Raw genomic sequence first — 23,054 nt, 5'->3', positions numbered from 1 at the left:
GAATCTTTATTATGCATTAGTGATATTAGGATCGTGTTGATGCATTTAGTGATAATATTGTTATTGCGCATATCCTATGTTGTTTCTGTTCTTCCTTTTTATTAGTGCTATACATATGAACTGCACATATTTATAAAGCGAGTATTTTTACAAGCCCTCGTCATTACGTCGTTGGGACCACTCAATGATACTTGTAGCGTACATGTTGTTGTACTTATACTATATTTTTGTATGTTTTTATGTGAATACTAAATTTGATATCAGTGGACCTAGGATGCAGCGTAGGAGCTAACTTGGAGACTTTAAAGTGAGCTGCTTTACTTGTTTCGCAGCTATTGGAGTCTTTTTTTTTATATCTTTTTTGTTGTTGTTCTTTACTTCTAGACAGTGAAATTATTTTGTGACAACATTGTATTTTCATTCGCAATAGCTCATGACTTTACTAGTTCTTGGGGGTTGTACTTAGTATTTTCAGTTGTATTTGAAGTTGATATTCTCTTCTATATATGATACTATGTTAGACTTAATATCAATATTGTTATGTGTTTATTGCAGCATTGTATGTTAGTTCACCGAGCGTGTTAAGTTAGGTGTCATCACAGCTTAAGATAAATTGGATCGTGACAGGAAAGGACTAGATCCTGTATCCATAGTGGACTACGGTGGTCCAATCGACTCAGCTAAGCTTGAACAGGGTCATTCTACAAAAGTACATGCAACGAAGATTGTCCTAGGAAAGGCTTACTCATGCCCTGAACTCAAAACCATCTAAGGTTAATGAGTTTGTCAAATTTGAAAGCAAGGAGGGCTACTCGTTCGACACTCTAAGGCATATCATTTCTTCAATTACCTATTGAATGACAAGCAAATCAAATTAGGGTGTACATACTTGAGCAAATATGGAATTGTCATATCGAAATTGAAATTTTTTATACTTTGATTTTGGTATTATGATATTTGGTATTGTATTTGGTATGCTTTTCAAATTCTTTAATATTCTATACTGTATTTGGTATTTATAAAAACTATATTGAATACTTCTATATAATCCATATGTATCATACTATTATATATAATAATAATAATAATTTAACCAATATAAATATAAACTAATAAGACAAGCCCAAAATCCTAAAGTCAAAAGAAGAAGAATTGTAATGGATACAAAAAAAAAAATTGTGTGCTCTTATAGTCCCAAATTGAGTTTCTTTTTTTCGACTCACCGTGTGTATTTCATAACAACTAATAAAACTCACTACTTTTTCCGTCCATTAAATATATTTTTCAAGAGTTTTAAGTATGAAAACGTCATATCGATTTTCACATATCCACGCGTTAAAACTTCAAATGAAATACTCCACTTTTGATTTTCAATTTCTTCTTAAATCATCAAAAGTTGCAAGAGATTCAATAAAGGATGCAAAAATTTCTTTTCCGTATTTCCTTCCACGGCTCAATAAATGCAAAAAAAAGTCGCATATTAAAAAATAGAAATAAGTCAACTTCCACGACTCCAAGTCCCTTCGAGGACATCTAATTAAAATAAAAAGTCAACTTTGAAGGAGGAGTTAGGTGTACGGTTGGTAAGGAAGAAATTCATACTAATAATTGAGGCACAGCCAAAATACTAAGAATTACGCGACATTTTCTCTTATTGGTTAGATTTGAGGATTCTCTCTTTCATATGAGAATCTGCCGATTCTCCTTCTAATTTCTGCTGCCCAAAGGCCTCGATTTTCGAGGAATCTAATCCCTTTCCCATCTTTGGGGTTGCAGCTAGCTCAGCTCCCTCCCCCAATTATTGGACGCAAACTAAATTAATATTATAATTCAATTGATCATAGGCTTCATATTTATTGTGAAAAATCAATACTCAATTGGGATAAGTTGTTGATTTTTTTTTGGTTGCAAATGGGGCTTCTTGGTGGTGGTAAAGGAGGGTGTTTTGTTGGGGGAGTGAGAAGTCTAATAAGGAGGAAACAGGTTGATTCTGCTCATTCCAATCCTTCTTCTTCTGCTGCTACTTCTCATCATCAGTTAGCTAAAGCTTTAACTGTTCCTCACCTTATTGCCATAGGTAATCTAAATCAAACATTTTTTTATTTACTTCTCATTCTTTCGAGTTGCTTTTTAGGTTCTTCGACTTCTTTTTTTTTGTCTTTGCTGTTTATCAATTCAACTCAGGAAAGCTATAGTTTTCCTATGTTTACCATTCCTTTATACTCATTATTGGGATTGTCTACCTGGTACTATGACTAGCAACTTATCAAGGGATCTCCAGTTCAATGGTTTCAATTCAATATCATGTCAACTTGGATTCTCAAAGTTGAATAAGATTTTGAAAGTATCACGTTATCAACCCAAAATTGTTATTGATAAAGACTATTGTCATCTGTTAATTCATTATTCCAAGTGAGTTGGGAATATAATCCCACTATAATGACAATTTAGAATACTGAACGTGGCGGTCTGAATCATTATCCCATTGTGTATGAATACGCATTCTCTTTCTGGCAAGCGAAGATATACTTCTAAACTTTCAATAACTTATGATCTCAGGCGAGGCAGAAATTGTTTAGTTCAGATTGTTCCTGTAAAAAAGAAGATAGGATTCCTGAATATTCAGACCTTAATCGAATCACATTTACTCTCAAGAACTAGTGGTAAGGAAAGACTTCGTCCTGCATTCCTTCGTTTTTACAAAAAAGTCAATTAGTTTGGGCTGGCATAGTCATAGAAGATTTGATCGATTGAATGCCACCTTGGTAGACCTTTACATTTATGTTGCAGTAAGCCTATGAAAAGTGCAAGCCCGATAATCTTTTCTTACTACTTTTACTCTTTCAGTTCTCTCATACTTTCTTTCACTAAAGAAAAAAATCATATCATTGTTATCAAATTTGTTTAAGTACATTGATAATGATACCCTAGAAAATTATGTTTTTGATTAGGTAGCGAATTGTGAACTTGTACCCTCCCACAAACCAAAGGATTCTCCTTTTAGTTTTATTAAGATTATGAATTTTATGGTGCTGATTGCTGAAAGGAGTAAAGCATGCAATTTATGCTTCAAATTGGATGTTGCTAAATATGAAGAGTGTATGTGTTAGTTCATTAGCTTAATGATTGTTTTGTGACTTGTGGCTGATTTTTTGAAGGTGTTGGTTCCACAATTGGCGCTGGGGTTTATATTCTGGTTGGAACGGTTGCAAGAGAGCACTCTGGTCCTTCCCTCACCTTTTCCTTTTTGATAGCTGGAATAGCAGCTGCTCTTTCGGCCTTTTGCTACGCAGAGCTTGCAAGTCGTTGTCCATCTGCTGGGAGTGCCTATCACTACTCTTACATATGTGTCGGAGAAGGGTAATGCCAAAGTTTTTGGTGCCTCTTATCATGTGATAAGATAAAAGTTTCTAATTTTACCTATACTGGCTTTTCTTTTCCTAGATTAAATTTGATACAATCATGTCATGCTCTTATATTTACTTTAAATATTTTTGCTTTTGATAAATTTGAGGATCAGATATGGTCGTAACAGAAATTTCCTCTCATGATGTCTCTCAGTGTTGCGTGGCTGATCGGCTGGGCACTGATATTGGAATACACGATTGGAGGCTCTGCAGTTGCTCGTGGCATATCTCCGAATCTGGTTTAGTATTAAAATTCCTTTGATATTTTTCCGAATTACTAGGTTTCCTTTATCTAGTATTCCAAGCCTATATAAAATTTTCCCTTCAAAAAGGTGAATGTTTTGTTGCTTTTTTTAAATTTCCTGTACCCTTTCGGCGAAGTATCTTAACCGGCATTAAAATATGGACGTTTTAGCACTGATTTGGGATTGTTATGAGTTTCTTATTTTTAGAAAGGCAGAGAAATGTATAAATGACCTATTTCAGTTGGTATGGCAAGAGAAAGCTGTATGTTCCAATACTAGAGCTAATGATTGTTTTTTTTCTTCATGTTTTAACTTTTGTTGTTCTGATATTGACATTTGATGATGTTTTGTATCCATATTTATCCCTATGGAAAGGAAAAAGTTAGGAGAAATATATGCTATATTTATATCAAGTTTAATAGGCTTTTCCTGTGCACTCTGATTTACTGGAAGTATCCTCTCCATACTAGTAATATCTTTGTATCTGTGACTCGTGCTTTCTCTATTCTGATGCTTAGTGGAATTTAACATGGTAAAAGCTGACTTACAGGAAAAAGAAAATAGTGATGCAAGTCATCTAAGATCCTCTTGTTGTCTAGTTGCTTTCTTCTGATTTTCAAGTTATAGATACTACATTCCTGCTTGGATACTTAATTTTTTGGATGTTCATAGTTTCTTCTTATTATAATCTGAGTTTATATTTCTTCTATAGTTTCTTCTGTTTTCATTTTTTTCTCTTATTTTTTAAAACAATCTGATGTCTAAGGATAGAATTATTTAGTTTTCTCTCTCTCCAAGCCAAAAGAAAATCAAACATTGATTATTAGTTTTTGTTTTTTGTTTTTATGAAGAACATGTTGGATTATCATAAGATCTGAGTTTTCCCTCGTGACACTACTTTTATTACCCTTTTTAATCCACAGGCTACGCTTTTTGGTGGTCCAAATAGCCTGCCAGCTTTCTTAGCTCGTCATACAATCCCAGGACTGGACGTTGTGGTGGACCCATGTGCAGCAATTTTAGTTTTTGTTGTTACTGGGCTTCTATGTGTGGGGATTAAAGAGGTATTGTCCATGTATATAAAGTTCTCTCTCTTTTTCTTAGATGTCACGACCCAATTTCACCTATAGGTCGTGATGGCGCCCAACATTACAGCTAGGCAAGCCAACTAGTAATTTAAACCCATATTCAATTCTTTAAAAATTTAACCGAGTAATTAAACTCTTCTTAATTGCAGGAATTTAAAACAATATGAAAAGATTCTAGTAAATTAAAATAATCAAGAAAATAATCAAATCCAAAAAAATTCTACTAGTGTGTGTGCCAAGACCTGGTGTCACAAGTGTATGAGCATCTAGTAGATTATACAAAAATTATAAAGACTGTCTGAAATGAAATAGACTGAATAAAATTCCCAGAAGAGGCACTAGTTGCTGCAGAACGGCTCAGAAAGCAGCTCACCACTAAGCCTCCGGATAACGCGGGTGTGCGCCGATAGGTCCAACGATAGCACCTGTCTCAGGTCCTGCACAAAAAGTGCAGCTAGTGTAGCATGAGTACGTAAACAACGTGTACCCAGTAAGTATCAAGCCTAATCTCGGAGAGGTAGAGACGAAATGGCCGACTTTGATACTCATTAAGGGTCAATAATAATAATAATTGAAATAAAACTAGAGTATCTAAATCAACATGATTCACAGAGTTAACAATAATTTTATTTAACCAGCAGAAATAATTAAATTCCTTCAAATGCAATAATTTCTAATTTATTAATTAAATTCACAAACTGCAATTAAAATATCAAGGTATCGTATAATTATTATTATTAGGCACGATTTCTGCCGAGGTCATACGGCCCGATCCAGAGTGTCGTGTACACTGCTGAGGGACGTGCGGCGCGATCCATAGATGCATCTATACTGCCGAGGCGTTCGGCCCGCTCCACAAGAAAGGAGGACATTTTCTTATGTACCTCCGGAAGGAGAGTATATTTATTATAGATTAATTCGAGAGGATGAACAATTTCTTTTAACAATTAATTAATTTAAGCCGAAAATTAAGTATATAAGATTTTCATCTTTTACTATCTTTCCCTAACAATTCACAATATATTTCAAATAATTTAATTAAATAAAGGATACAATTTACACACATAATTCATGCTTTGAGTCATAAACTACCCGGACTTTAGCATAGATAGTAACTACGTACGGACACTCGTCACCTCGTGCGTACGTAGCCCCCACAATTAGCAACAATTATTAGTTTAATCACCTATGGGGTAATTTGCCCCTCACATGATTAGACAAGAGACTTACCTTGTCTCAAAGCCCGCTTTCCGGTCAAAATGTCACGTAAAAACCTAAATTTGGTGCCGAAAAATCTGAAACTATCCAAAAGTTATATAAAATAATTAATACATGTTCAATAATTCGAAATTCATCTATTAAATAAATTACCCTATCCAAAATGGTAAAATTCCTAAAATTCACCCCGTGCCCACGTGCCCGGATTCCGGAAATTTTCGGAGGGAATCGTTACCCAAAATCTCAAGAACCCAAATATATATTTTCCATCCAATTCCATAACCATTTTCGTGGTTAAAATCTCATTTTTATACAAATCTAGGTTTTTCATCTAAACCCTTGATTTCTAAGATTTACCGGTTATAATCTACCCATAATCTATGTATTTAACTTAAGGTGTGTAGAATTAACTTACCTCCAAGTTGTTAGTTGAAATCATCTCTCAAAAAGTTCTGAAATCGCCCAAACATGAAAGAAAAACGGACAAAAATGGACTGAGTTTCGTCCGTTTTTAAGGTTCTGTCCAAGCAGGTTTTTCGCACCTGTGGAGGGATTGACCGCATCTGCGGCTTCGCACCTGCGGAAATCCCTCGCAGGTGCGAGTCTCACTAGCCTGGGCCAAGCTCGCATCTTCGCACCTGCGCGTTCGCAGGTGCGCCAAAATTCCGCATCTGCGGCGATGGCCTCCCCTTTCCTTTTCCGCTTCTGCGCACAAAACTCGCATCTGCGAGGATCGCACCTGCGGCTGTCTAAGCTCAGGTGCGAACGTACCAGAAGCAGAAGGCTTCAGTTCTTCTTCAAAATTCCAAAATTGGTCTGAGCCTCGTCCGGTTAACACTCGGGGGCCCCGGGGCCCCGTCCGAACATACCAACCACTTTGAAATCATAAAACGGACTCGGTCAAACTCTCGGAACGTGTAAAACAACATCAAATCTAAGAATCATACCCCAAACCAAATTGATTCAACTTAGAAATTTCAAATTCTTCAAACTTACTCCGAACGCGCCGAAATATACCTATACTACTCGGAATGACACCAAAATTTTGCGTACAAGTCTTAAATCACTATACGGAGCTATTCCCAGACTCGGAATTCCAAACGGATTTCAATTTCTCCAAAACCTACCCCAAACCAAATTTCAAGAACCTTAAGCCTTAATTAGCTAGTTTTCACTATTAAGCGCCAAAACGCTCCCGGGTTATCCAAAACCCGATTCGAACATACGCCCAAGTCCGAAATCATCATACGAACATATTGGAACCGTCAAATCCCGATTCCGGGGTCGTTTTCTAAAAATGTTGACCGAAGTCAAACTTGGTCTTTTAAAGCCAAACTAAGGAACCAATTGTTCCGATTTCAACCCGATCACTTCCAAATTCTGAATCAACCATCCCCGCAAGTCGTAAAATAATTAAAAGCACATTCGGAAAGTTTTATTTAGGGGAACGGGGTTCTAAAAGTCAAAATGACCGGTTGGGTCATTAGATTAGAGTTTCTTCCTTAGTTTGTGCTAATTTTAATCATATTTTGAAGAGTACGATGGTACAAGGATTTGTCACTACAGCAAATGTATGTGCCATGATTTTTATCATTGTTGCTGGTGGATATCTAGGATTCAAAACTGGATGGCCAGGCTATGAGCTACCTGTGGGGTAATTGACGGTCCTGTACAAACAGTTTTCCATACTTTCTTCACTAGATCTGGCTTTTTTATTTTTTCTTCAATTGACAGGTATTTTCCCTATGGGGTTGATGGTATGCTTGCTGGGGCTTCAACTGTCTTCTTTGCCTTCATTGGGTTTGATTCAGTTGCTAGTACTGCTGAGGAGGTACCGCAATTATCAATGTAAAAGATTCTTAAATTATTGAATCTTATAAGTTTTATTTCTTACAACTCACTTGTAACAGGTGAAGAATCCTCAGCACGACCTGCCAATGGGGATTGGTTTTGCATTATCGATATGTTGTTCTCTGTACATGTTAGTCTCTGCAGTGATTGTTGGTTTGGTACCCTATTATGCTATGGATCCCGACACACCAATCTCCTCTGCATTTGCGAGCCATGGAATTAAGTGGGCAGCGTAAGAAAATGATTTTGGCCTTACAACATCATGTTCAGCCATTCCTTAATTACGGGTAGTATGAGGTGAAATCTGCTCTTTTCCTTTTATTTATCCTAATGTTCTTTTGTCTGGTTCTCACTACAGATATATAATAACAGTAGGAGCTTGTACTGCTCTTTGCTCAACGTTAATGGGCTCACTTTTGCCTCAGGTAACAAGAGTGGACCAGTTAGTTCTTAACTAGCTAGTAGATATATAGGAGACCAATTTATGATTGGATTTTCAGTGTTATTAATTTAAAAATACATCTCTCCAAAACCTTCTTTCATTTTCTTTTGCTAAGAATGTCAATTGGTCTCCTTTACTTATAGCAAAGATACAACAATCAATGCTTGAAGCATGTAACTGGAAAACTGCTGCATGTGACTTGTTACCTCTTTGATGTTTCATATAATTACTTACTAACTTAACGTAGGGCTGGATTAGTGCAGATGGCCTGCTTACAGATCCTTGGATATGTTATCCTTTATTGAAACAAGATACTTTCTTTCTGCTTTGACAGTATTTAGCTCCTTGTTTGGTAGCTAGCAGCATCTCACAATCTTTTCTCTTGTGTTTTTCAGCCTAGAATACTTATGGCGATGGCTCGGGATGGTTTGTTGCCTTCATTTTTCTCAGATGTGAATAAACATACTCAAGTTCCTGTTAAAAGCACTGTAACAACCGGTTTACTTGCTGGAACCCTGGCCTTTTTCATGGATGTTGAACAGTTGTCAGGAATGGTATGCTTACCTTCTGTGAAATAGTTAATTCATGTCAATTGAACTCGCATCCTGAAGCTGTCAAAACTATATTCCCCTCTAACATGTTATTTCTATTCTTAAATGGTACCACATCTGCTGCAGCTTCAAATTTCTAATTACTTTCTTTGCTTCATAGAAAGTCTTACATGAAAATCTGCAAATTTGGCATTTATCTGATATGGATTAAATGAGAAGCATTTATAACATTAATCCTTTTGCTATTTATATCCCTTTGCTATTTCTAGTATCTTTTGTTCTCCTTATTTCTGAGGGAGGGTTTGGAGACAATGGGAGGAAACAATATCTAGACTAATAGTTAGTTTCTGGGTCAGCACAGTCTCCCCATTTTTAATGCTATATCTTTTCTTTCTTTTCTCATCATTGACTTGTTCTTTTTTTTTTTTTGGGTAATGCCTTGTACTTATTCTTTTGCTAGTTGAAAACATTATGATGTTGACTGTGAATTTATTAAGTGCTCGAGGGGAAAACTGTAAGAACACGATATGTTCCTAGACTTTCAATATGTTTGAAGTCCAGTTTTTGTAATTCACATCAGACTAGTCAAAATTAAAAGCATCAAAAAGCATCAAAGCTTGCTGGGGCTTTAAGCGCAAAGTGGAATTAAAGCGTGAGCTTTAACAAACATAGGCTCTTCATCCAAAAATAAAAATATTATATATAGGTAATGTAAGGAAAAAAACTACTAATGCAAACAATAACTAATTAGATAATAGAATTGAAAAAACTATAATTAAGCATAATATATGAAGTAAAGATCATTCAATTAAGAGGGCGGGGCCAATTATCCACCGAGTTCGAACCATGGACCATTGACCCTCTGGGATTTCTCGGTTATAAAAAAACTTATGATGCCAATTAAGGATAAAAGCTATGTTAAATTTCTGATTTAGATGAAAATATGTAGCTGTATGGTTTTTGAAGCTATTCTTCTTATATACCATTCTAAAAAGAAAAAGAAGCCAGTCTTCTTATTCTAAATTATAAACTCTTTGTATTCTGGATCATGGAAAATTTAGTCATTACATTTTTTAACAATTAATGTAACAGTTACCAGCTATATATGGTGGGTACTGTTGCCCCTTAAAGACAATGCTCATAGATGATGAGTCACAAACCTTAGCACCTTAGTGCCTACACTAAAGCGCCACCTAAGCAAGGTGAAGCGCAACATTTGGCTTTAACTGAGTTTTAGGACTTAAGGGCGTATCAGATGAGCCATTAATAACAGTGATTCACATACTTTGTGAACCAACAAAGTAAGTGCCGTGCCACTGAGGTTGTTTGTGGTTAGTTTCTTACTAAGGTTTTTTTCTTGAGTACTCCATTTAATTACTTGCCTATTTCTCTATCCTTTCTTTGTCGTGGGATTTTTTTATGAAATTCTTGATTGTCATTGACTCATTTTATTTTTGCAGGTCAGTGTTGGTACACTTCTTGCTTTCACAATGGTGGCGATCTCAGTGTTGATTCTTCGATATGTTCCACCAGATGAGGTCCCACTTCCATCGTCTTTCCAGGTGGCGATAGACTCTGTAAGCCAACGGCTTAGTGAAAGTAGTAGTAGTACAGACATTAATGTTGAGAACACCGAAGTTCCAGTTGTCTCCTTTGATGACGCTACTCCTCTTTTAGATGGGGTACCAGTCACACATCCACATGTGGAGAAAGCAGCAGTCCGATTTAGCTGTGAGTTAATTCTGAATTCTATTTGTCAATTGACTATTATTCTGATGTGAACTTCAGTGGGTGCTAAAAATGAGCATCTATCCTGCATGTGAAGAATTCAGAAAATCAGACTAAAGGTAAAACTTACAGATTGTGCAAGTTGTGGTAAAAAGGAAAAGGATATTGAGGGTGAGAGGAAAAACATTTGAATATCCTCATCTCATGATTAAGCCAAAGAAATCAAAAGAGACGGATCCAATAACTACCTTATAAGCCCCTCTTTCTTTCTTATTTGCAGCACTTCAATGAGCTTAATATGTGGTTCCACGTTTAATTGTAACATATTAAAATTATCTGAATAGGTATCCTGTCTAACTTAAAATTCGAGCAGTCATGTTGTTCCTTCTCTTCGGCTTTCTTGCAGTTTTCATTGACCAAAGGCGGAAAGTTGCTGGCTGGACAATCATGTTCACGTGTATTGGAGTGTTTATGCTTACATCTGCTGCTTCAATTCTTAGCCTGCCAGGGTGAGTGCGCTCTCTCTCAGGTATTTTGCATTTTACCTGTTTATATTTTGAAGAACTGCTGAGATGATTTGCAAGGGACCAAAATGATGTGTGAGAAGGTCAATTACCGGGATGCTCGACATCCAATATCCATGCTTGTGCATGTATATAGATGTAAATTTAGTAAATTAAGGTTACGTAAGACTCCTTTAATAATTCATTAATTTTTATCAAGATGAAGGGAGTCTTGGCGTAACCGGTAAAGTTGCTGCCATGTGACCATGAGGTCACGGTTTCAAGACGTGGAAATAGCCTCTTGTAGAAATGCAGGGTAAAGCTGCGTACAATAGAACTTTGTGGTCTGGCCCTTCCCCGGACCCCGCGCATAGCGGGAGCTTAGAGCACCCGGGCTGCCCTTTTGTAATTATCAAGATGTTAGCCAGTTTTTTGGTACATGTGTTGCAAATTGTACTGGTAGCTATTGCTTGTTTACTATAATCTTACTCGTGATCATTTATATCATAAACAGCCCTATAAGGTTCACACTCTGTGGAATTGGTGGGTTGTTCCTGCTATCTGGTCTGATAGTGCTTACCTGCATAGACCAAGATGATGCAAGGCACAAATTTGGACACGCAGGAGGTATGCTGTGTTTATACATGCCTGAATTAAGATTTATTAGAGTGCTTCTACCAAGAACTTCCAACTATGTATTGTATTGGTGGGCCACGACTACAACATATCAGCTTCCGTTTAGTGCATCTGACCCTAAAAATTACCTCTAATTACAATTCCTACTGCTTGACACTAGTAGTGAGTTTTCTGCAGATACGTGGTCAAGCTTAAAGTGTACTTTTGCTTCCTGTAGGATTCACTTGTCCGTTCGTGCCACTTCTACCTATTGCCTGCATTCTCATCAATTCCTACTTGTTAATTAACATCGGGTGAGTGCTCAGACCTGCTACAGTATTATTTTAAACTATGACGTGGTGAATTCCGCATTTAGGTTTTTGTGGGACTATTATATATGTTTTCCCATACTCACAAGAGATGGTCTACCAGCTGATGCATGCAAAAACTATCTTCTGTTTTACATGTATCCCTGCTTTCATGTGCTGCAGTGGTGCAACTTGGATGCGTGTATCAGTGTGGCTGGCACTAGGTGTGTGTGTATATGCTTTCTATGGTCGAACCCACAGTTCACTGCAGAATGCAGTTTATGTTCCAGCAACCCATGTTGATGAAATTTACCAGAGCTCTGCTTCCCTTGCATATTAACATATTATTGTTGGCGCCAGTGATAACTCGTCTTCAATTGAACTCAGAAGCAGCATCCAAGATCAGCTGTCTTCGTCCACGGTGAAGCAGAAAAACACATTGGCTTCCCAAGTGTTTTGTCTATAGAAAAACTGCTGCACGGTTTAGATAGCCCACACACATCTTTCCCTGTATGTGTCACATTGTATTTTGTTGCCTGTAGGACTTCCATTTAAGGAGGAAATTAAAGAAAGGGGGAAGGGTAAAGAAAAATAAAAAATGAAAAAAAAGATATGTGGTTCCAAGTCACTATACCACATTCACATTGTTATCAAAAGTGGCTCCTTGATTCTTCGTGCCTCTTGTATGTATACCATAATTGTCATAGGGATAGGTTGGAGCTAATATAGTATATTTGAAAATGTACATATGCTGTGTGAAATGCAGATCAAAGAGTTTATCTTGAATTCAACGAGTCTGCTATTTCCTTCTGATTCTTTTTTTAATTTCCAAAGAATGTACATTAGTTAAATCTTTCTGCTGGTTGGAAGTTTTTCCTTTTCTATTACTGATATACTACAGCGTTTTAGTGTTTTTTGTCAGTTGGGTCCAAACTCTAGACATTTACACTTTTTGTTTTGGTCATCTACTGCCGAATCTAAAATTAAACAGAATACACTTCGAGCATAAGGTACACGAACAACCATTTGATCCCAACAGTAGAAAGATCCGAGCCGTAGATTTTACATTCCATAAAATATGTATAGTCGGATCAGTAGTAAACTTAGCATTATTAAGGATGAAAGTTGTTGAAGAGAACAGAAGAAAGGGAAAAGAAAAAGAAATGAATGGATCATTGCATATCAAGAAAATAGATGTACTTAAAGCTGACTCTAACCTATATTTTCCGAGGAATAAACCTAGATAGTCCCTCGTGTATGGATATAGGAGTATTTTTGTCCCTTATTTATACTACTAAATATAAAACATCCCTTATATTTGTAAAAGTGGACAGATTTGATCTAACCTTAACTGGGCTCCTAAAGGCTAAAAGTAAGGGGAAGCCTCAACTTAGGTTAAAAGAAACTGAAATTTTGTAAGCCGTTATATTCCATTCTCCTTCTTCCCCAAATTAATCTCATCGATCTAGGGGTGCTTATCGGGAGAATATTTACGTTTAACGGTTTGGCTTATCGGTTATCGATTTATAAATATAGTAATCCGCTAGCCAACCAATAAGACATCGGCGTATTGGTATTGGATTAGCGATTATATTATCGAGCGGTTTATCATTTAAATCTAATACACAATAAAAAAGAAATAGAGAATTAGAGATAAGGGAAAATTTGGAGTAAAGCATCATATCTGCTTGGTGCTCGCCTCTCTCTGGTCGAGCATGTATATAATCCAAATTCCAAATAGAATAGTGGCTAAAATTTCTTGACTTTGCTTTGTCTTTGCAATGATTCTGAATGAAGTAAATGAAGCCCTTTGTATTGAAAACTGAACTATCTGAGTAAGACTAGAAAGTAAAAATTGAACCCAATAAAAGCGCTCCTCCAACCATTTCATGTCTATTGAAAACTGAACTATCAGAGTAAGATTAGAAAGTAGAAATTGAACCCCAATAAAAGCGCTCTTCCAACCATTTCATGTCTACTCTTCGATGTAGTTCAATTGCCAGCCTGCCTTATTGGTAGAGTTACCGCAAATCAAATTCATTCAAAGCTGGAGCGAGTGTAGTATTTAGGCAACGAGTTTGGTCATATCAAGAGAGAGACGACTGGTGAGATTGGGAGAAATTTTAATTGGGGACTCAGGTGATAGAGAAGAGAAAGAGACCACTTATGCGGGCTGCTACTCCTAGCGTTGAATTGAGAAATTAGGGATTTAGGGTTTCAAATATTACTTTATATACATAGGGTTAAAAGTGTAAATATAAAAAAAAAAATTAACGGTTTATCCGATAAGTAAATTGAGTAATCCGCTCCCAAATCATTAAGCCATTAATTATAAAATTTCAATCTGTTGACCGATCATTAACACGATAACCCGATATCAATGAACCAATAAGCCGTTATTGCGGTTCGGATAACGTTTACGGTTTGATTTTACACCGTCCTACATCGATCCCTTTGCTCATCCACCCTCCCACTCCGCCAACCCCCTTTTCCCACAAAAATGACTACAAGGAGTAACAAAAAAAGATATGAAAACTAAGGATCTAAGTCAATTTGAGATGAGTTAGTGTCATGCTTTGGACCACAAAGAAGAACATTGAAGAAAGAAGAGTCAAAGAAAAGAATGGATCTTCAAATGTGCTAAAAATATTCTTTTAGATTTGATTAAAATAACCTTCCAGTCAAAATTATCACAGCAGTTCAAAAGGTGGATCAAAAAAATGGAATCAGAAGATCAACGAGCTACTCTGATCGAAAATTTGAATGGATACTGAAAGTGAAACTGAAGCCTCTGTTCAAGCCCTGTTGTTCTCTGCTGACTGCTGGATTTGAGGGGGAGAAGCTTTTAATTTCTGTATAAGTGGACTTTTTTCTTAGATGGCATTTTCTGTATTGAAGGAAGATGAAGATGGATTCTGTAAGTTGAAAAATGGTTGTGAAATAACGATTCTTCAGTAGCGTCAATGGAGGAAGGGAAAGTTGAAATAGTGGAAAAATGATTATAATGGAGTGAAGTATGATGGTATTAGCAGTGACAATGATGGTGGAGTTGGAGAAAAAGGAGTGATGTTAGATGGATGACACTTGCCGTTAGTTTTTGTATTTTTCCGTTAGTTTTAGGAACCCAATTAATGGGCACAATCTGTCCACTTCTACAAAGTTTAGGGATATTGCATATTTAGCGGTATAAATAAAGGAACTTTACATAACTGTCACAATTTAAAAGAGATATAATAAATTCGTAACATGAAATTCAATATTACAGTTGTGGCAGAAAAATATTTATATTTGTAGCATACAGTTTCATTAAAATAGGAATAGTAATTATTAATCTCTAAACATAAGCAATTTGAATGGAAAGTCAATAATTCTTTGTACAAAAATCATGCCTTTTTTCTCTTTATCTATTAGTTTTCCTTCATTTTCTTCATCTTCTTAATTTTATTTTCTGTCGAAACCAATATATTTTCTAAATTTGTTCCATTCGTTTTCTTTTTAATTATATTTCTTAAGTTTTTCTCTTCCTTCTTTCTTCCTTTCTTAACATAAAGATCTTACTTCGATAATAATATACGTTAATATATACAAAACATATATTAAAAAAAAAATATTGAATTAACACATAAAAAAATATACATAAAAAACACATCTTCAATTAAGATGACACTTAGATATGTGAAATATACATAAAAAATATATCTTAAATTTAATTAAGATGGCATATAAATATACAAAAAACATATATATAAAAAATACATCCTGAATTAAAATGGCACTTGACATATAAAATATATTTGAAATATACATTAAAAATACATCTTAAAATAAGATGGCACTTCACAAATAAATATACAAAAATTATATACATAAAAATACATTTTGAATTAAAGTGATACTTGATATACAAAGTATAAAAGACGTATAAATCAATACATCTTGAATTTAGGTGGCATTCACATATGCATCAGATTTTAAAAAATGGAGTGAAGAAGATGAATGTTGGGCTTATTTTTTGTAATATGCTAATAATGAAAAAAAAATGCTTTTTATGGAATAAACAATAAATGATGCTATTTTTTAAAATAATAGTTAAAAAAGTATCAAGTGTGTAAAAACTCTATAAATAAGGGACAAAAATATTCTTATACCCATACATAAGGACTATCTAGGTTTATTCCTCTATATTTTCCCTCTCTTCCCTTTTCCCATCCTCTTGTACCGTATGGCTAATCAATAATGAATGACTTAAAGAAAGTCATAATTTTGTCTAAACATGCAACTTCCTCCCCTATGAATTAGAAGTAGGGAATAATTTTCACTGGTCGTAACCGAAGAACAATTTCATGGAAAAATTAGATGGACTAGCCACTTTTTGGGCCTGTTATTAAGATTTAGCCAGCTTTGTAAATATAATAGTAAAGTAGCCACTACTTCATTTAAATTAGGCTAGACTAACGTTTTTGCACCCAACCAAAACAAATAACTCCAGTAATCGGTACTAGAGCTGGAAGCTTTGACACGTGGAACTCCAACATAATATGTTGGGAGTTCAAAAATGTTTTGAATTTTTGAACCCCATGAATAAAATGTTTTGGATTTTTGAACCCCATGAACGATTCATGGGGTTTAAATCTCGATAAGATTAAAATCAAGCAACGATTCCTGAATTTTAAAGCTACATCAGTTCAAACTACATGGACGATTCCTAGGGTTCCAACATGTACTATAATTTAGCTTATTTTCGTCTCTTTCTCAAGTTTTCTCTAGTCAGGTTGACGGACTACCATGCTCCATGGAATGACCTACAATAGCTAGCAAGTTGGTAGAAGAAATCCATACACATAAATTTTACTGAATTTATGTGCCAAACTGAATCATTAACAAAATTTTACAAATACCTGAATCTGATAGATTTTCAAAAGCCAGCATTCAAATTAAAAACTGATTAGATCCCTCTTGACTGCAAAGATGATGACAACGCAAAAAAAAAAATTGTATTAGACAACAAACTCATGAATTCAATATAAAAATAAATCATTATGTCTTTTAATGTTTGCTTGGATTTAGTATTTTCGGGTAATGTACTGATGTCATCCATTTCTCTAGTTGGTGATTGGAAAACTATTTAACAACTTGACGTTAGCTTTTTGTATCTCTTTTATTTTGTTAATACTTAAATAGTAGAACTCCAGCGTATGACGCTGAGCTGTTACCTTCACAAGTTTTGAATTCTGGTGTTTGTCACGACCAATTCCCATCATAGATCGCGATGACGTCCAACTCTGTCGCTAGGCAAGCCAACAATTAATCAACACGCCGATCGATAGTCATTACACATTTTAGTATAAGTGATGAAATAAATAAGCAGAATTTCTCTTTTTTCTTATAGAAAAGTACTGATATTATCTTAAATGTTCGAACGTGGTCGAAATATAAATTCGAATATCATAACAGAAATCAACCAAGAACGAAAATCTAAATCTCCAAAATCCGATGTCATAAGTGCATGAGCATCTACTCTAGAATATACAATACTACAACAATAACTGTCTAGAATAGAAAATAGATAGAATATAGTAAATGAATAGGACGTGGATTCCATGTGTTGCGGATCGTAACATGAAATGCAACTCACCACAAAGTCTCCTTAGCAGTTGTGCCTCCGTGCCTAGATGACCACCAAATGTACGTGTCTCTGTACCTGCACAATTAGTACAGAAGTGTAGTATGAATACATAAATTAATACGTACCTAGTAAGTATCTAGTCTAACCTCGAAGAAGTAGTGACGAGGGATCGACATCGACACTTATTAGTGGTCCAATAACGTTGTACATAAAAGTAGGCAGGTATGAAACACAACAAGTAGCAACGAAATAGATAAATATAAATATCATGATTCTCAACATAAGAATAATTACGAAATCATCAAATACGATAAACTGCCTCGAAAAAAACAAAGATAATCAATATCAAACACAATATCAAATCTCAAGTCAAGAAAACTCATATGTACGCTGACTCTCTATCGAATATTACGTATGAGTCTGCCGAGGCGAACGACTCGATCCAATAAGAGTGATTGTACAATATCCTGATGTGGTCGTACAGCCCGCTCCCATAATACCGCCGAGGTCGTACGGCCTGATCCCTAGATGCATCTCATAACACTGCAAGGTCGTACGACCCAATCCATAATAGGATTGCTAAGGCATTCAACTTGATCCCATAAGAATAGTAAAACTTTTGACGGGTCATCACTCCAACTCGCGAATATATGTGCGAGTTATGAAATCAAGAAACTTTCGGACAAATACGTATAACGCGGGAGAAATTCGTAAGAGAAAGTATAATTTTCGTGGCTAATCAAGTTGCACGTCAAAGTTTCTAGAATAGCAAAGTTCGATACTCTATGCAAGTCTAGTCTCAGGCTAAAATATAAAATTAAAGCATTTAAGTAAGCAATAATAACTCAAGTAGTATAATTAAAGCGTGGTGTGAGTCTAAGTCTACCCAAACATAATTAAGAACCTAGCATACGCACGGACGTTTGTCACCTCATACGTGCGTAGCTCCCATAACACGTAGCATGTAGCAAGTATAATACCTACGAGGGTAAATTCTCTCTTACAAGGTTAAATCGGAGACTTACCTTGCTTCAGAATCCGATAATTGGCTCCAACGCCTCTCTAACACCTCAAACCAATGTCAAACTATCCGAAACTGGCCAAAGAACATGCAAACCAATCAAAATATACTTAAAGACTTAGAATTTGACAATTAGAAACAATTCTCAACTCCACTCGAAAATTCAACAAAGTCAACCCCTGGGACCACACTTCCGGATTTCAAAAATTCTCGAAGATAAATATTACCTATAGCACCACGAACTTAAATATGTAACTTATTCCAAAATTCATGCCCAATTTCATGGTCAAAACTCGAAAATACCATTCTAGGTTATCTTCCAAAAATCCCATATTTTCCCACCTCAAGTCATCAATTTACAAATCTAAATTCATACATATTCATGAAATATAATCAAAAGTAGGTTAGAACCACTTACCCTCAATAGGTGGGTGAAATGGCTCTTCAAAATCGCCCTAAAATCGGCTCCAATTGATCCCAAATGAAAAAGGGAAGAAATCCCAAAATTCCAACTTATAAGGCTTGCCTAAGAATTACCTTTGTGAACGCGGCATGTGCCTCGCATTCGTGAAGCACAACTCAGTTTCTTCTCCAAAAATCATCTTCGCGATCGCGAGACGAGGCCCGGGAACATGGTGCCTTACAAGGCCAACCTTTCGCGACCGCGATCATGATTCGCGAACACGAAGGCCAAGCCTCCAGATCCAGCTTCTTCTTTGCAAATGCAACCTTCCTGTCGCGAACGCGGAGCGCCACTGCCCCAAGTATTTGCGAACGTGACTTATCAATCACGAACGCAAATCACCGACTCAAATCCTTCATCGCCAGCGCATGTCTCTCTCCGCATTTGCGAAAAACAAAACCAAAACTAGCAAACACCAACAACAAAACATTCCGACATGGTCCGAAACCACCCCGAAACATACCCGAGACCCCTGAGACCCCATCCAATCATACAAAATAGTCCCAATACCTTATCCAACTTATCCAAAGGATAAAAACTCCAAGAATAACTTCAAAATCAAGAATCGACAATAAAAATCCTTCTCTTAACTTCCAAACCTTCAAACTTCACCGAATACGTCTGAATCACACTTAGACATTCCGGATTACGACCAAACTTTACACACAGGTTTCGATCAACTAAATGAACATATCCAAGGTCCCAGAACACCACGCGGAGTCCGATAACACCAAAGTATACTACAAGTCAAACTTAGCAAATTCAAAAACCTTTAAAATGCAGACTTCCGACAATGAGCACTGAATCGCTCTCAGACCGCCCGATACTCAATCCGAGTATACGCCCAAGTACGAAATCACCTTATGAACCTATATGAACCTTAAAATCCCAATTCCGATGTCGTTTACTTGAAAGTCAAACCTTAGTCAATTCTTCCAACTTAAAGCTTCTGAATTAAGAATTATTCTTCCAAATCAACTTCAAACTTCTCAAAAATTAAAACCAACTACACATGCAAGACATAATGCATAAAGTGAAGCTACTCAAGGTCTCAAATCACCGAACGACATGCTAAAGCTCAAAACGACCGATCGGGTCGTTACATTATCCCCCACTTAGACACATGTCGTCCTCGAACGTACCAAAAACTGTTCCAAAGTTGCCAAAATCACTTAATAACTTATCATACACATATCCATGGGCGATCCCACATTACCTCAATCCATATAATCCCATCGACACAATCCTGACTGAAAATTCCTCCTTCAACCTCAGCTTGAAATCCTTAGAACCAAATTCAAATTTTCGGAGCTCCCTCAAGATCCTATTCTCTTATATATATATATATATATTTATACACACACATGTTGTATCAAAGCATAATTATACACCCAAGATGAATCACACGATGTACCGCATAACTAATATGGTCATAACAATAACTTCCAATTATAATAGCTGCCCATTAGAGAACTTTGTACCGGTAATATACCTCATACCACATAAAAATCCTATTTCAAACTCATAATACAACAAATGACGAAAAAGACATGTAGTAACTCATAACCACCCGTCAAATCAACGAGTCATGAAGTTTTCTCGCTCGACAAGAACCATTACCAAATTTTGAGTTGATTAGTGACAGTCTTCCTCCAAACATACATTATACAAATTCGATTGCACTTACGGGTCCAATAACCTCATCTCACCCAATGCAAGCTGCTCGACCGACAAGCCACACCAAATACCATCTAAAATCTCATGCAACAATATCCATGTGCCAAACAAGCGACAACTCGAATATGCTCAATAAGGAAAGGGATCCGAAGTACATAACGAACAAAATAACCAAACAAATTCTATGAATTTGTCCCATAGAGGAGAAGAAAAACATGCAAGATAAGTACAAGGAATCATACCTAACATCTCACCGCTGCAGCATGCAACCCAATCCACACGTGATACCGTTTGCAACGTCCAACCTGAACCAAACAGCATACCCATGGCATACCCATGGTAGCATGCCACCCGATCCACACATAATAATCTGCATCAAAATACCCATCAATCCAAAATGCTCATACTCACTAGACACACGTATATCAACCACAAGCATGCCAAGTGCATAAAAATAATCTCGGGGAGACGTATAGCATAATGCGCTACGGAAAAGGCCAAGCACGACTAAGATGCAATAAAAAAATTAACATCTCGAGAGTCATCTCGCTCATATATTGCCACAAGGCCTACACAGGACCACAACATGCATGTGAATAATTCATCAGTCTCACTACCCATCATGCAATAAGAGAGTAACACACGAAATAGATCAGGGCATGAATAACATTCGTTCTGCCCGACGACACACCCGTAGTAAATGTTGCACTGAGCAAACAATTCCAATACAGTACATAATACGCATTTTCATCTGGCCTACCAATGGGCCTTTAAACCGATTCTAATCATCTCAAAATAGGTAAATAGCCTTCCAAAGATCCCCAATGACCCCATCCGTGACACATACAACTAACTGTTAAATCCTGAACGCACTTCCACGGTCCGCAACCAGAGGAATAGTCTTCCTCTAAGAGAAACCAACCTATATACCCGATCTCTAACTCTCCCACTTAAATGATTAACACGTCACGCGCACATAACCATTCCACATGAGATACTCCCAAAACCTTTCGCACCAAGTAGCAAAACCTAGAAATAAATAACCACCAACCATGCAGTTTCTGTAGTACAAGCCAAGCATCTGCAAATTAGTACACAATGCTTCTTCCAAAAACACACACCATTGAGTGGATTGATGACTAATCTTGGGCCATAGAGCCATGTTGATATTGATAGTGAAGTGACGTTTGTGCCAAGGCCCCCATATTAGGTTGAGTGATATTGATCATTGACTTTTGATCCGATCAGCGTTTGGGCTAAGATTTGCCTGTCACGACCCCAAAATCCCACCTGAGGTAGTCGTGATGGCACCTAGTCTTTAAGACTAGGTAAGCCTAACATACAAGAGAAAATGATAGAAATAACGACTAGGAATATTAAATAAAGCTAATAAATCTCATGATAACATAAATACTGAATAATAATTACAATATTCTCAAAACCCAGTGAAACTGAGTCATAAGCTCTACAGAATTTACTAAGAATCTCTAATACAACACTGTCTGATATTAGGATAAACAGTAGTAAAGGAATATAACAGAAGGTGACTCCGAGGTCCTGCGAGCGCCGAGAAGGTATACCTTGAAGTCTCCGGAATATCTGGTCAATCACCGGTGTCCGGCACGAGCTAAAGTACCTGGATCTGTACAAAAATATGCAAAAGCGTAGCATGAGTACACCACAATGGTAACCAGTAAGTATCAAGCCTAACCTTGGTAGAGTAGTGACGAGGCCAGGTCAAGACACATACTAGACAAAAGAAACATGAATAGAATATAATATAATCTAATAACAGAACTAGAGATAATTGACAACAAAGCAGTACAACGAGGTAAGACTAACAACGGATAATAAATCAATAAAGGACAACAAAAGTACACATAAGGCAGGAACAATAAGTGATCAAGCACAGTAGAAGTACAAGTAAAATCAAATGAAGGAAAGACAATAAATGTACAAATCAATAAGTCTTTTCACATAGAATATATAACAAGAATCACAACCGAGGTACCACACCTCATCTTTCACATCTCACAAGTCATGATCACAATGTTCCTTATATCGCCGCGTGAGCCTTGCATTTATATTTTTAAAAATATTTTTTCCAAAATAGCTACACGCGCTTTAGCCCCCTTATCTCACCATGCGACTTCAAGTAATTCCCTTACCAGCAACACGCGTATAAATCCCACCTTATCTCGCCGCATGCACATCAACCCATATCCTTATACTGCCGCATGCACATCAATATCACAATACAATAAACAACTTGTACCACACGTGCCCATATATCACAACTTTGCCAAAAATC

The 23,054-nt window shown here is 36.4% G+C and overlaps 1 protein-coding gene across 2 annotated transcripts; it reads left to right on the top strand.

Annotated features, from left to right (window-relative positions):
- The first annotated feature begins 1,525 nt into the window (after window positions 1-1,525).
- On the top strand, window positions 1,526-12,769 carry LOC107792098 (cationic amino acid transporter 2, vacuolar). Of its 2 annotated transcripts, XM_016614287.2 has the most exons (14): window positions 1,526-2,077; window positions 3,159-3,360; window positions 3,562-3,646; window positions 4,576-4,716; window positions 7,494-7,612; window positions 7,693-7,789; window positions 7,869-8,041; window positions 8,168-8,234; window positions 8,647-8,805; window positions 10,263-10,533; window positions 10,937-11,039; window positions 11,548-11,660; window positions 11,887-11,962; window positions 12,140-12,769. In XM_016614287.2, the coding sequence occupies exons 1-14, from the start codon at window positions 1,912-1,914 to the stop codon at window positions 12,294-12,296; spliced, it is 1,929 nt and encodes a 642-aa protein (XP_016469773.2). In that variant the 5' UTR covers window positions 1,526-1,911; the 3' UTR covers window positions 12,297-12,769. The 2 variants fall into 2 exon arrangements, with proteins under 2 accessions (XP_016469773.2, XP_075095918.1); XM_075239817.1 differs by lacking the exon at window positions 11,548-11,660.
- Window positions 12,770-23,054: the final 10,285 nt, after the last annotated feature.

Source organism: Nicotiana tabacum, chromosome 19 (assembly GCF_000715075.1).
Source record: "Nicotiana tabacum cultivar K326 chromosome 19, ASM71507v2, whole genome shotgun sequence".
In the NCBI taxonomy this organism is placed as follows: Eukaryota; Viridiplantae; Streptophyta; class Magnoliopsida; order Solanales; family Solanaceae; genus Nicotiana; species Nicotiana tabacum.
Note: the sequence above shows the minus strand (reverse complement) of the source record. Positions and strands in the feature narration are given on the sequence as shown.

Bases quoted from the DNA above. Each gene is read 5' to 3' on its own strand.
- LOC107792098 (XM_016614287.2), top strand. From the start codon at position 1,912: ATGGGGCTTCTTGGTGGTGGTAAAGGAGGGTGTTTTGTTGGGGGAGTG. The intron at 4,717-7,493 runs GTATTGTCCATG...CATATTTTGAAG, and splicing joins TATGTGTGGGGATTAAAGAG to AGTACGATGGTACAAGGATT. The intron at 11,963-12,139 runs GTGAGTGCTCAG...CATGTGCTGCAG, and splicing joins TACTTGTTAATTAACATCGG to TGGTGCAACTTGGATGCGTG.